The following is a 15,816-nucleotide window of genomic DNA, read 5'->3' on the forward strand; positions in this document are numbered from 1 at the left end:
ACACCCTTTCTGCTTAATCCAGCATAATTTCTTGGTGAGATCTATTCTAAGCAAATATAAATCCCTCAGGGAGTCCTGCCAGACTACATAATTAGCTTGCTCAGGAGACTGCACAAACACAGCCTCTCTGTTTCGCTTTCTCCTCCAATTGCCTCAGACTGCACAGACTTTTCTGCTGAGCTATACAAGCTAGGCCTTAAAGGCATCCCAGAGCACCATGAGTCCTATAGAATCTGCATTATTTAACCAAAAGTTGCACAAAGCTTCCGGCATCACCTCTTGAATCTCGGGGTCCATGACCCAGTATCTGGACAGCCTCCACACCTTCCCACCCTCCACATGAGAGGTCCGAATAGTAACTGACAGCAGAGCAGAACAGATATGCCCCTTGAGAGGATCTCAGTAGAGACCACCTTCCTCACCATAGCCGGGGAGGCAAAAGCCAGGTCAATACGTGCCATGGTCTGATAGGTGGTAGAGAGACAAGTATGTTTCCTGTCCGAGGGGTGGAAATGGTGCCAAACGTCTCTCATGTCGAAGGCAGATGCCCAGTGGGAAAGTCCATTTTGCTGGGGACCAGAGGCATGCAGTCTGTCCAGATCTCTAGATGGTACCATATTAAAGTCTTAAAAAAGCAGATATCCACGCTTAGGAATAAAAGCTGAACTGCAGCCTCCCTAATTGAAGAACACTACCTAAGTGGAGTCCAAGAAAAACTATTAAAACTCTAAATGGAAAATGGCACTGTTCAATAGAAAATCTAAATAATATAAAAAAAAAAATATACAAGTACTGGGGAGATCTAAGGTGCAAATACTGGCACCTATAGATATAAAGTGAAGATGTGCATCCACGATAGCTGTGAAGTCAGCATGGGCTATAAAGTGAATGTGCATATGAACAAATATATAAGGGGGGAAAGAGAAGACTTTTTTTTTGGGGGGTGTGGGCTGGAGAAGAGGGAAATATAGCGGCACATTGAGGAGTAGGAGAGTGGAGGATCTGGATGGTGGAAGGGGGTGGGCATGAACTTGTAAATATCAGGGATATGGAAATACAAAAACGGTTGGATTGGGAAAGTTACCCTATAAAGTAATGAGAATTAAAGATGATGGGGAAGAATACACTGAGGTCATAAAATTGTGGAGGGCACTGGGTGGGATCTGAATGCACTGACTCATACCTGCATGCTTGACTGTACCCTCCCTCCCCCCCCCCCCCCCATATCTAACACCTCTCCTCCAGGTGCAGGAAAAGCTGGGGGGGGGGGGTCTTTATTTATTTATTTTTTTTATATGTAGAAGACTGGTCTATATTTACACTTAGTGAACTACATACCTGAAGGGGCTTGGGCTCCTAAAGGAAAAGGGGGTAGGGGAAAAAGAGGGAAGGGAATTTTTTTTTTTTTTTTTTTTTTTTGTTGGGCGGCCCTGGACCTCTCCTCTCCCTCCTTTCTCTCCTACCTGTCGGATTTAATAGATTATAGAAATGACAAGAATACATTTTACATCTTATGTCAAGGGATTAAATATCCCAGAGAAACGGATAAGATTGGCGGAGTTAAGGAGATTTAAATCCCAAATCATCTTCTTACAGGAGACGCATTTAAAAAAAGATAACATTCCATGGTATAAAAGATATGGTTTCCCGAATATACAATATATATTGGGGGATTGCGCCTCCCTAACCAATGTGGATAATTTTACATATATTAGTGCCAAAACTTACTAAGTTATCACTGTGCCACCTTAGTACCATATAAACTCCCCAAAGTGTATACAAAACAATATATAATAGCAACATATATATTTGCAAAATTATCGTCCTTCATATGCAATGGTTATTTCAACAACTCCAACTGTCATCTTAATCCCCGTTCATCTTGTAATGAAAAAATCCGCATGTGTCACCAAAGAAAAACCAAGTCTGTGCCACCGTCACCCCGCAGAATGGCCACTCGCCAGACATCGCCAACCAGTAAGCCTTCGGTTCATTCAACGGATAACCAATCCTCAATGTACTTCTCTCGTTAGCAATTCCTCAATGTCCGTATATTCATACAAAATTAAATAGAACCAATATAGTGTAAAACCGTTTCATCTTTAATAAACAATCGTTAAAAACATATTGCACTCACATTTCAATGTGTCTGTTAGCCGACACCAAGCTTTTCCAGCAATAAGAAAAACGCATAGGATTGGGCAAGCCAACGATGTTCCACAGGTGGTACTCTCCCCCCTCCGCTAAACCGGCCTGTTCCTGTCTGATATTCAAGGATAGTATGTCTCCCACAGCTTCTACGCGTTTCACAATTCAGCGTCACCAGGAGCTTCCTGACGTAGAAGTAATACACAAAAAAACGCAGGCACAAGCAAACAGGAACTTAGTGGCTTACGCAAAAAGCTTAACCTCCAATTAATAGAGCAAAAGCCAAATTAACATGAGGGAAATGGACATTTTACGAATTCGGAAATAAATCATGGAAAATGCTAGCAAATGCTCCGAGAGAAACCACTACAAGGAATCCTATTACACAAATTAAAACACAAGGAGATGAAATGGTGAATACCCCACAGAAAATAGCTCAGGTGTTTAAGGAATATTATGAGAATCTATGTCAATTAGAAAAAAAAACAAATGCAGCAAATGATCAAAGAAAGTGGAAAGTAGACAGGGAATATATTAAGGAGGCAGGAATGTCAGATGAGATAGCTGAAGCACTTGATGTACCAATCTTAATAGAGGAATTTTTGAGGGCATTAAAACAACTGAAAATGGGCAAAGCTCTGGGCCCAGATGGGTACACCCTGTCGTATTATATTTGCAGAGAAATTGGCTCCGAGATTCGTAGCAGCTTATAAGTCAATACGACAAGGGAAGCAAATCTCAACAGAAACATTATTGGCACATATAACAATTATCTGGAAGGAAGGGAAGGATCCTGCCCATTGTCCCAGTTGCCGTCCAATTGTCTTGCTGAATGTGGACCTCAAAGTACTTACGAAGATTCCTGATCTAATTCATCCAGACCAGGTGGGATTCACCTTGGGGAGAGAAGGAAGAGAAAACACACAGCGGGTGGTGAATACAAGCTACCTTGCACAAAGGCAACATAAACCGATGGTGATAGTTTCAGCCTCCGCAGAAAAAGTCTGACAGGGTGGATTGGATCTTTCTGAAGGCAGTATTACAACATATAGGATTGGGGAAAGGAATGATGAGCTGGATATCCAATATATATTCAACACCAAGTGCAAGGGTAAAGATAGCGGACAGTATCTCGGAGCCTTTTTCTATTCAAAACGGAGCGCGACAGGGGTGCCCTCTCTCACCCCTGATCTTTATTCTGACAGTAGAACCCCTTTTAAGGAAAATACAGGCAAACCCGAACATTAAGGGGTTTAAGTGTCACTGATTGCAGTGATCATTTATTTACTGATCACTGCATTCAGTGTCAGTTGTAACAGTAAAAACTGTCAGGGCAGTTAGTGTTAGGTCCAGGGTAGCCCCCTACCACCCCCCAATAAACCCCCTGATTGCCCCTAGAGTTAACCCTTTCACCCCCTTTTGCCAGTGTCACTAAGCGATCATTTTTCTGATCGCTGCATTAGTGTCGTTAGTGTCGCTAGGTAGCTAGTTATTTTTTTAGGTTCACCGCCAGGTTTTTATAGCGCTAGGTACCCCGATATACTACCCAATAATGGTTTTAACCCCCTGATTGCCCCTAGTTAACCCTTTCACCCCCTTTTGCCAGTGTCACTAAGCGATCATTTTTCTGATCGCTGCATTAGTGTCACTAGTGCCGCTAGGTAGCTAGTTATTTTTTTAGGTTCACTGCCAGGTTTTTATAGCGTTGGGTACCCCCATATACTACCCAATAATGGTTTTAACCCCCTGATTGCCCCTAGTTAACCCTTTCACCAGCGATCACAGTATAAGTGTCACTGGTGACGCTGGTTAGCCAGTTAGTTAGGTTCCCCGTCAGGTTTTTATATAGCGCCAGGGACCCCCATATACTACCTAATAAAAATTTGAACCCCCTGATTGCCCCTAGTTAACCCTTTCACCAGTGATCACCGTATAAGTGTTACGGGTGACTCTGGTTAGTTTTCTTTTTATAGCATCAGGGCACTTACCATTTATTACCCAATAAAGGTTTAACCCCCCTGATCACCGGGCGGGTGATATCAATTAGGTTTTAGGGTCAGGGTCTGCGTCGCCCCAGGCAGCGCTAGGTTAGTGCCAGTACCTCTAACACCCACACGCAAAGCATAAACCTCCCGTAGTGGTATAGAATCTGAACAGATCAATATCTGATCTGATCAGATCTATACTAGCATCCCCAGCAGTTTAGGGTTCCAAAAAAACGCATTGTTAGCGGGATCAGCCCAGATACCTGCTAGCACCTGCGTTTTACCCCTCTGCCCAGCCCACCCAAGTGCAGTATCAATTGATCACTATCACTTACAAAACACTAAACACATAACTGCAGCGATCGCAGAGTCAGGCCTGATCCCTGCGATCGCTAACAGTTTTTTTGGTAGCATTTTATATTTAAATCTGGAATGCAGTGCTTGGTTTTCGGGGTCCCGTACGTGGCTAGGCTCCCAAAAAGTCCCCCACATGTGGTATCCCCGTACTCGGGAGAAGCAGCAGAATTTATTTTGGGGTGTAATTTGACTTATGCCCATAGCATGTGTGAGCAATATATCATTTAGTGACAACTTTGTGCAAAAAAAAAAAAATTTGTAAAATTACTGCAACTTGTGGCAAAATATAAAATATTTCATGGACTCAACATGCCTCTCAGTAAATAGCTTGGGGTGTCTACTTTCCAAAATGGGGTCATTTGGGGGGGGTTTGTGTTATTTTGGCATTTTATGGCCTTCGAAACTGTGATAGGTAGTGAGGAGTGAAATCAAAAATTTGCACCCTTAGAATCCCTGAAGGCAGTGATTGGTTTTCGGGGTGCCGTACGCGGCTAGACTCCCAAAAAGTCCCACATATGTGGTATCCCCGTACTCAGGAGAAGCAGCAGAATATATTTTAGGGTGCAATTCCACATAGAACTATGGCATGTGTGAGCAATATATCAATTAGTGACAACTTTTTGTAAACTTTTTTTTTTTTTTGTGTGTCATTATTCAATCACTTGGGACAAAAAAAAATATTCAATGGGCTCAACATGCCTCTCCACAACTTCCTTGGGCTGTCTACTTTCCAAAATGAGGTCATTTGGGGGGGGTTTGTACTGCCCTGCCATTTTAGCACCTCAAGAAATGCGATAGGCAGTCGTAAATGAAAAGCTGTGTAAATTCCAGAAAATGTACTCTAGTTTGTAGACGCTATAACTTTTGCGCAAACCAATAAATAAATGCTTATTGACATTTTTTTTACTAAAGACATGTGGCTGAATAAATTTTGCCCTAAATGTTTGACTAAAATTGAGTTTATTCGATTTTTCTTATAACAAATCTAGAAAATATAATTTTTTCTCAATTTTCGGTCTTCTTGCATTTATATCGCAAAAAATAAAAATCGCAGAGGCAATCAAATACCATCAAAAGAAAGCTCTATTTGTGGGAAGAAAAGGATGCAAATTTCGTTTGGGTACAACATTGCATGACCGCGCAATTACCAGTTAAATCGGTGCAGTGCGAAATTGTAAAAAGACCTCTGGTCCTTAGGCTGTTTATTGGTCCGGGGCTGAAGTGGTTAAGCAACAGACAGCAGGATTCATGAAAGACAGAAGTTGTCAGACAAATCTGATTTCTTTTTATGAGGAGGTAAGTAAAACCTTGGACAGAGGGGTGGCAGTGGATGTGGTATACTTGGATTTTGCAAAAGCGTTTGATACAGTTCAGCACACACGGCTCATGTGTAAGGTAAAGTCTACAGGTTTGGAAATATCAGTTTGTAAATGGATAGAAAATTAGTGTAGAGTAGTGATTAATGATTCTTACTCTGAATGGTCTCAGGTTATCAGTGGTGTACCCCAAGGTTCAGTGCTGGGACTCTTAATTTTTAACATCTTTATAAATGATATTGGGTCTGGGATCAAAAGTAACATTTCTGTCTTTGCAGATGACACCAAGATATGCAGTGGAATAATGTCCTTACAGGGTGTCTCCAATTTACAAGCCAACCTCAATACACTGTCTAATTGGGCGACTATGTGGCAGATGAAGTTTAATGTTGATAAATGTAAAGTTATGCATGCATCATACATGCTAGGGGGAGTACAACTGGGGGGGATCCATAGTGGAGAAGGATCTGGGGGTTTTGGTAGATCATAAGCTCAATAATAGCATGCAATGCCAAGCTGCTGTTTCCAAAGCGAGCAAAGTCCTTTCTTGTATTAAGAGAGGTATGGACTCCAGAGAGAGAGATCATTTTGCCCCTGTTCAAATCATTAGTAAGACCTCACCTGGAATATGCAGTTCGGTTTTGGGCACCAGTTCTCAAAAAGGATATCGGGGAACTGGAGAAAGTGCAGAGAAGGGCAACCAAACTGATAAGAGGCATGGAGGAACTCGGCTATGAGGAAAGATTAGAGGAACTGAATGTATTCACTCTTGAGAAGAGGAGAATAAGGGGGGATATGATCAACGTGTTCAAATATATTAGGGGTCCATATAGTGAACTTGGTGTTGAGTTGTTCTCTGTACGGTCAACCCAGAGGACAAGGGGGCACTCTTTACGTCTAGAGGAAAAGAGATTTCATCTTCAAGTACGGAAAGGTTTCTTCACAGTTAGAGCTGTGAAAATGTGGAATAGACTTCCGCCAGAGGTGGTTCTGGCCAGCTCAGTAGATTGCTTTAAGGAAAGCCTGGGTACTTTCCTAAATGTACATAATATAACTGGGTACTAACATAGGTAAAGTTGATCCAGGGAAAATCCGATTGCCTCTTGGGGGATCAGGAAGGAATTTTTTTCCCCTGCTGTAGCAAATTGGAGCATGCTCTGCTGGGGTTTTTTTTTCGCCTTCCTCTAGATCAGTGATGGCGAACCTTGGCACCCCAGATGTTTTGGAACTACATTTCCCATGATGCTCATGCACTCTGCAGTGTAGTTGAGCATTGTGGGAAATGTAGTTCTAAAACATCTGGGGTGCCAAGGTTCGCCATCACTGCTCTAGATCAATTGTGGGCATAAAATTGGGTATTTGGATTGTACGATTATTTTTTATTTTATTTGTTTGTTTTTAAGGTTGAACTGGATGGACTTGTGTCTTTTTTCAACCTGACTAACAATCTAACTATGTAACGCTTTTTTCACCGCTGTCCTCTTGTGGCAGCATTACATGTGCTTTCACTTGCTGCTTCCTGTGTCCACTGTGTGTGCAGGACGCTGGATGGCTCTTTGCTGAACTCTGAAGCTGCTCTGCAGATCGTTGCACCACTGGTTGGAGCTGCTGCTGCTGACACCGTTTTCTCCTTTCTGCAACTGAGAACCTCCTAGGGACTACAGGCACTGCTGTGGCTATCACAGAACGCCCCAGGGTGGTGAGTCTAGCACTAAGTAACACCCCCCCATGTGACGGCAGCCGGAGGGTGGGACCTTCACTGTCCTAAGTCCCCTTGCAGGTGGCAGACAGGCTAGGGTCAGCATGGCTTCAGAAACTGGTGTTTCTTCCCCCGAAATCCAGGCTATAGCAACCGGGTCACCTGCAATTAGCGCGGTGCGCATGGACACCCCGACGGCGGTCCTTGACTCCTATGTTGGTAAGATAGAGGCGTCACGTGGCAGGAAAGGTGCACATAAGAGGCCCCTGTCCTCTGGGTTGAGCTCTAAAGCAGACTCGGGCCCCGCTGTGGCTGGAGACCCCTGCTCTGACCTATCTGACCTATCTGACGTGGCTGACCAGGACCGTTCGGACAGTGAGGATGATTTTCTGTCCGGGTGCGACAAAACGCTTGTTGGAGCACTTATCACAGCTATGCGTGTTGCCCTGAAGATTGAGGAGCCAGCAGATTCCTCTGATGTACTGGTCCCTTTTGAGTCCCGCAAGCTGTTCACCTAAGGTGTTCCTGTATTTGACTTATTTTGACAAATTCATCTACAGGAAATGGGGTCACCCGCAACGGACCTTTTCGGTCCCCAAAAATTTGGCGGTACGTTACCCCTTTGAGGAAAACTTTCTCAAAATGGTCGGCTCCTCCAGTCGTGGACCCCCCAGTATCTAGGTTAAATAAAGTAACCACGATTCCAGTTGAGGGGACTCCTGCATTCAATGATCCCATGGACAGGAAGGCCGAGGCAGTGGCTTGTTCCTTGTTTACGGTTGTGGGGTCGGCCATGCGACCTGTACTGGCATCCGCACTGGTTTCGCAAACACTGACTGAGTGGGCAAAACTTTTGCACCGTGAATTGGGAGAGCAGAATGCCTCCCCGGTCTGCGTAGAGCTAGCAGACCAACTAGTGCATGGCCTTAAGTACGTTTGTGACGCGGCCCTGGATACTCTCCCCCAGTTATCCAGTTCTTCAGTGTCAGCCGTGGTGCTGAGGCGTCTCATTTGGCTGAAATGCTAGTCTGCTGACCAGGCATCCAAAAAGCCCTGACGGATCTTCCCTTCTTTGGCGACCGGCTCTTTGGAGCCTCGTTGGATGACATTATTAAGAATGCCAGGGGTGGTAAGAATACTCTACTCCCAGAGGCCGAGATGGCTAAAGAGCCATGCCGTAGGCAAGGGCCCTCTCTTTCCGCTCACAAGTGTCTTTTTCGTTCACCCGGTGCTTCTGCACAACGCCCCTAGCCCGACAGGACACCCACGGACGGTCAGAAGCGTCCCTGGACCCACAAGCCTAACAAGCCTGCATGAAGGTTTGCCCCCACCCATGTCTCAGGTGGGGGGGTCATCTTCGGGAGTTTGCAGCCCGGTGGACCTCCTGGTTATCCGACCAATGAGTCTGCGATCTGATTTCCACGGGCTACAAGATAGTAACCCCAGGCCGCCAAACAGATTCTTCCCCTCCAGCATACCTGCGTCCCCGGTTCGCCAGGAGGCCCTGTTGGGGGGGTGAGGGACTTGCTGAATCAGGGGGTGATTGTACCAGTTCCAGAATAGGAACGCTTTCATGGGTTCTACTCAAATCTGTTTGTCGTTCCCAAGAAGGAAGGGGTGCGTCCAATCTTGGACTTGAAGGCCCTCAATCACTTTGTAAAAGTGCAGAGGTTCAAAATTGAATCAGTTCGCTCAGTAGTCGCTGCACTCCATCAAGGGGACTTCCTGGCGTCCATGGACATCCAGGATGCGTACCTGCACATACCCATAAACTTCTGCTTTTGGCAGTCGGGGAAGCCCACTACCAGTTTGTGGCTCTTCCTTTTGGCCTGGCATCAGCCCCCCCCCCCCCCAGATCTTTACCACGGTACTGGCTTCAGTTTTGGCGTGCTGAGACAACGCGGGATCGCGATCGGGGATTATTTAGATGATCTCCTCCTGAGATCTTCTTCCGCCTCAGAATTAGTGGAGGATGTGGTGATCACCTTGCAGATCCTGCAAGAATTTTGGTGGCTGTTGAACCTAAAGAAGCCGGTGGTGGTGCTGACTCAGCGTCTGGAGTACCTGGGGTTACTGTTGGACTCCAGGGAAGCGAGGGTTTTTCTTCCCTCAGACAAATTGAGAACTCTCAGGTCGGCGGCCAATCTACTTATGAGCCGCAAGTGGTCATCGCTCCGCTTTTGCGTGCGAGTACTGGGGCTCGTGGTTGCCTCCTTCGAGGCGATACCTTATGCCCAGTTCCACACAAGGGTCCTGCAGAAGGAGATTCTGACAAAGTGGGACAAATCTCCATTGTCCCTGGATCGACAGGTCCAGGTGAGTCAACCAGTCAGGGACTCCCTGATCTGGTGGTTGAGGTCCCCGGTGGTTCAGTCTGGGAAGTCATTCCTTCCTCTGACATGGACGATGATCACTACGGATGGCAGTCTGTCCGGCTGGGGTGGAGTGATGGGGATTTAGTCGGCTCAGGGCCTCTGGTTGACGGAGGAATCTAAGTTGCCGATCAATCTGCTCGAATTGAGAGTGATCAGGCTGTGGTCCTTGACCCTCCAAGGGCGTCTGATCAGAATACAGCCAGACAACGCCACAGTTGTGGCGTACATAAATCACCAAGGAGGAGCAAGCAGCTCAGCCGCTGCCCGGGAGGTTGCTCACATACTTCGGTGGGCAGAGCGACATGTGCCGGCCCTGTCGGCCATTTACATCCCAGGGGTGGAAAATTGGCAGGCGGACTATCTGAGTCGACAGATGCTGGACCCAGGAGAATGGGCTTTGCATCCGGAGGTGTTCAGGCTGCTGTGCCTGAGGTGGGGCACACCAGATGTGGATCTACTGGCCTCCCATCTCAATCGGAAGGTACCGAGATTTGTGTCCAGGACCAGAGATCCGTGGGCAGACACGTCAGACGTGCTCGGGGCTCCGTGGGATCTGTACCCAGCTGATCTAAGCCTTTCCTCCCCTGAAACTGTTGCCACGTCTGCTTCGCAGAGTGGAAGCCGAGGGGATTCCAGTAATCCTGATTTCCCCAGATTGGCCTCAGCGGGCCTGGTACGCAGACCTAATGCTCCTGGTGGCAGACGCTCCCTGACGACTGCCGTTGCGAGAGGACCACCTATCTCAAGGTCCAATCTTTCACCCTGCTTTACCATCGCTGGCTTTAACGGCCTGGCTGCTGAAAGCCAGGTATTGAGGAACAGGGGTCTGTCGGACTCTGTGATTCCAACTATGCTGAGGCCGCGGAAATCTTCTTCCAGGAAGATATACCATCGTACTTGGAAGGCCTATATCTCTATGTGTGAGGAGAAGGGGTGGCATCCGAGCTCCTTATCTATATCCAGGATCCTGCTGTTTCTTCAGCAAGGTGTAGACCTGGCGTTGAGCACCGTCAAGGGGCAAATTTCAGCTCTGGCTGTCTTTTTCCAGTGACCCCTGGCGTCTCACTCATTAGTGAGTACCTTTGTTCAGGGGGTGCGACATGTAGTCCCTCCGAGGCGTCCTCCGTTGGATTTGAACCTGGTGTTGTCGGCGCTTCACAAGCTGCCATTTGAGACTATCGGGGAGATTCTTCTGTTGACCCTTTCACAGAAGGTGGTCTTTCTAGTGGCCATCACATCAGCCAGGAGGGTTTCGGAACTGGCGGCCTTGTCCTGCAAGTCGCCTTATCTGGTCATCCACAGGGATAAGGTGGTGTTGCGTCCGCAACCGTCCTTCTACCGAAGGTGGTCTTGGCCTTTCATATCAATGAGGACATTGTTTTGCCATCATTGTGTCCTAAGCCGAAGCACCCCAAAGAGGTGGCCCTTCATGCTCTCGATGTGGTTAGGGCTCTGAAGGTGTATTTGTCTGTCACAACTTCCTTTCGGAAGTCAGGCTCACTGGTCCTAAGAAGGGCATGGCGGTCTCGTCGGCCACCATTTCCAGGTGGATCAGACCGATTGTAGTCCAAGCCTACGCCTTGAAAGGGCAGGTGCCTCCCTTTCCAGTCACGGCCCACTTTACAAGAGCAAGGGCCTTCCGACACCAAGCGTCTGTCGCTCAGGTGTGCAAGGCGGCGACCTGGTCGTCTGTCTATACGTTTACCAAGTTCTACAAGGTAGATGTCGGTGCATTGGCGGCTGCTGGTTTCGGCCACAAAGTTTTGCAGGCGGCCGTGTAGTTGCAATTGAGTCTTTTCCTGTTTTTTGGATAAAAACGCGGTACTGTTTTTTGTTAATGCTCTGTTGCATTACCTATGCACTGTTGTGGTTGGGATTCGCTCCTGTTGAGTATACCCAGTTATATGGTGGAGTTTTTCCACATACTGCTGTTTTTGTGTGGTTTTAGTTTCACTAGTTCCCACTTGCCATGGTGGATGAAGTTTTTATGCTGTGTTTTTCCCCACCCCTCGTTTGCCACTGCTTGGGGATGTCCCATTTAGAGAGGAGCTGTGTCGGTCGGTGAATATAAGAGAAAATAGGATTTTTTTTGTACTCCCCGTAAAATCCTTTTCTCTGTAATTCACAGACCGACACAGCACCCATCTCTCCTTTTTTGTACGTTATACTGCTTGTTGACGTACTGAAGCTGTTGGGAGCAGGAGGAGGGTTGATAGCACGGGGTCCACCCCCCTGGGGCAGGATTAAAGTTCTGTGTTTTGTGTAACAATTTTGCCTAGTTTCTCCTAATGGCAGGCCATACAACCCATTTAGTTACAGAGAGGAGCTGTGTCGGTCAGTGAATTACAGAGAAAAGGATTTTACGGTGAGTACAAAAAATCCTATTTTTCGTCCCTAGATTTTTTTCATCAAGAACTCAACTATCAGTCCCTCTCCACATGCCAGGGTTTTAGGCATAATCCTAGACTCTGAGCTCTGCCTTCAGCCCCAAATCCCGTCGCTGTCCAAATTTAGCTGCCTTCACCCCCAAACGATTTCAGAATACACCCCTTCTTAACCCAAAACACCACTAAGCTGCTAATTTACGCTCTTGTTGCAACTCTCTCCTTGTTGTCCTAACTCTACACAGACTGTCTCCTCTTCACTCCATAATTAATTCAAATTACCAGTCAACATCCGGCACTCCCTCCATTGGCTTGCCCAACAAATAAAATTCTAAATCTTAACATACAAAGCCATCCGCAACTCTGCTTCAAGCTTCCCCACCAACCTTGTCACAAAATATCACCAAATTGTCCTTTTCACTGCTCCCGAGACCTGCTTCTTCTTTTTTTTTTTTTTTTTTTTAACAGTAAACTTTATTGAATGACATACACCATTATACAATCAAGGCATATGTACAAGATGCATACATTAAAAAAACGCATGGGATGCCAGCACCAGTGAAAGGTAAATTGGGATTGAGCTGCGTGCTGGAGCTGTAAATATCTAACATGCATGCTATTGGGTAAGTGGCACCAATTTCTAAGCCCGTCAAATGTTAGTAATCGTCCATGGAAAATGTCCTGCAACACCTTTATCCCATAGCGCTTCCACAGGGACGGATCTGGCACAGTTTGGAAATGGGCCAGTTAGTGGGGGGTTACCCCACAGCAGAGTATGAGGTGACAGTGCTTCCTCCACACCCACCAAGGATTCCACCTGTCTCAACACCTGTAGAGTAGGCTACATAGGTTTGGTCACATTAGGGTTAGAGCATGGGCCACGGAACACTAGATTGCTCAGTTCAGCAAAGCTGCTTCCTAGTCAACTGCTAGGTTGCTGCGCACCTGAGAAAATCACCAACAGACGGTGACAAGTGTCGCCGCCCAGTAATAATTTTGGAAGCAGGGAAGGGCCAGGCCACCTAGTGTGAGAGGGATTTGGAGAGTGGTCTTAGCCACCCGGTGTGTACTATCCACTCAAATGAAGGAGGTTGTTAACACTTGATCACGTTTGTTACTTGAATTGTATTCCAGGATTTGCTTGTCTTCAGCTGAGAGAACGTGCAATAATTTAAGACTTTACAATCTTTTTTTAAGGTCTTCATGGTATAAAGTTGAAATGCCATATCATGGATATATTGTTTATCATTGTAAAAGAACATATTCCACACTTTTTTTTTTTTTTTTTTTTTTTTGGGAGGAAAAAAATGGCGTTAAAAAAATGGGAAAAACACAATCTTTTCCTTTGTATGTATGCACCATAAACGTGACCATGCTTCATATACATTTGATTCTGTCTGTAGTCAGACACTAGGAAATACTAATCATTTGTAGTTGGTGTTGTCAGACTGACTTTCCCATTTGCAAGTTGTTATGCCTAGTAGCTACGAACTTTAATATAAAATCAAAAATAAAGACTTTTTTTTTTTTTATCCTACCAGATTCCAGCGTCTCAAAACAACTTTATGGAAGATATTGAGAAATGGCTTTCTGCAGAGACTGTAAGTTCGATTTTAACACATGAATAACAGCTTCAGACGCTAAGCTTTCACTAAATTTATGCTTAGATGAATAGTGTTTTATTTCTATGTGTTGATTTTTATTTATTTTTTGCGAAATCGAAAGGGCGGTTATCTCTCGAACCATGTGTTGGCAGGCTGAATGTACCCAAACTGATCGAGCAACTTTGGTACAACCAGCCTGACGAATTTTACATGTGATTATTGCAAGCAGCTGTTACAGCCGATAGCAATAAGCACAGTGTTTTCCTGGCTTCCCCAGGCCAGAAGAACACAATGGCTTAGGTGGAGAGATACCCCCTATCGGTTTTGATGGGGGAATCGAGGCTTACTCAAAGCAAACAATTTGTTGTGGAGTTCCCAGAGTTGCCAGCTTATACAAAGGCAACACCTGGTTCACAGCTGACCTCCAGGAATCGACTGAAGGGGCTAAGAGGATTTCCAACAAAGGAATGTATATTTGTGCATAAAATGAAGTATAAAAAATTAACAGTTTAACATATTGATTTAGGTGGGAGTCATCAAAAACATTTAGTAGTAGAATTTTTGGGTCCAGCCCGAGAGTCAAACACACCTAATGCAACCTGCATCCAAAACAACTGCAGGGAGACACAAGACCACACCACGTGGAAAAAAGAGGCCCCTGAGGCCTGACATATTGGGTATTCTGAGGACAGAGGAGTAAATAGTCACCAGGCATTGAGGGGTATAATTTACCCTGTGGACATACTTTAGTTGGATGAATCTGTCTCTAGCTGAAATCATTGTAGTGGCATATGAGCCCAAACAGTCCTCCCAGTTGGGTAACTGGAAGGCTGCCTTGAGCTCAGGGAATGTCCGCAGACGATCCTCTACCACCACATGCCCGAGGTTCGCCATCCCCTCGAGAGGCCCACACACTGGGTTCTGGGATTGTGTGCATGTGCGAGAGAAGAGAGATTTCCCCATAGAGGGATGTGGGTGGAGAATGTCAGAGTACAAATTTTTAAAGTGGAACTAAAGTTGGAAAAATAAACTGTTGCTAACAGGCAGTGTCTCTTCTAATGTAGAAAAGATATGTAATGTCTCTTCTGCAATAATCACACCTACCTGCTTGTTTTCAATACCCTGTAGAATGTACACTGAGCTGTACATTTGCAATGCAGTTTACATTTCGGCACACTGCCAGTGTGCAGGGATGACTGCACTCCTGTGCATGCGTTCAGCATCCAGAAGAAGCTGGGTGGAAGATGCCGACACAGCAAAGGGCGTTGTGGGTGTCTGACTGCTGGAAAAGAGGCAAGGATTACTACTTGCACTTTAACCATTTCAGCCCTGGAAGAATTTACCCCCTTTACCACTTACGGACAGTTTTACGTTGGCTGTTTGAAGGAGGATATCGTTATGGCAGCAGCTAGCTGCCATAACCCTGGTACCCCCTTCAGCAGGCGGTCCGCTACAAGATAAAAGTGGTCTCTGCGGTGGATTCACTGCAAAATCACTTTTATCGGTGGTGGGAGAGGGCCGCCACGAACTGGTGACCTCCGCCGCTTACCGGAGGCGAAACGTCACTTCCTCCCACAGGTCTTAAAGGTCCATTTTTTTATAAATAATTTTTTTTAAATGGCAATTTTTTTAATTATTGCATTTTAGTGTAAATATGAGATCTGAGGTCTTTTTGACCCCAGATCTCTTATTTAAGAGGTCCTGTCATGCTTTTTTCTATTACAAGGGATGTTTAAATGCCTTGTAATAGAAATACAAGTGTCAATTTTTTATTTATTTTTTTTAACCACTTGCCGACCGCCGCACGACGATGTACGTCGACAGAATGGCACGGGCAGGCATAAGGGCTTACATGTACGTCCTTGCCTTCCCGCGGGTCGGGGGCCTGATCGGGCCCCCGCCCGGTGCCTGCGGCGGTCGGTATTCGTTCGGGAGCGATCCCGGACGA

The 15,816-nt window shown here is 45.9% G+C and overlaps 1 protein-coding gene across 1 annotated transcript in view; it reads left to right on the forward strand.

Moving 5' to 3' along the window:
* Positions 1-15,816, forward strand: part of TOM1 (target of myb1 membrane trafficking protein) — a 519,326-nt gene that overhangs the window by 422,905 nt on the left and 80,605 nt on the right. The window contains exon 13 of the mRNA XM_077452403.1: positions 13,806-13,865. Within this exon, the coding sequence (XP_077308529.1) occupies positions 13,806-13,865 (60 nt within the window). The remainder of the gene's footprint in view (positions 1-13,805; positions 13,866-15,816) is intronic.

This window comes from Lithobates pipiens, unplaced genomic scaffold, assembly GCF_037356315.1.
Source record: "Lithobates pipiens isolate NorthernLeopardFrog02 unplaced genomic scaffold, aLitPip1_a1.2 Scaffold_23, whole genome shotgun sequence".
NCBI classification, from domain to species: Eukaryota; Metazoa; Chordata; class Amphibia; order Anura; family Ranidae; genus Lithobates; species Lithobates pipiens.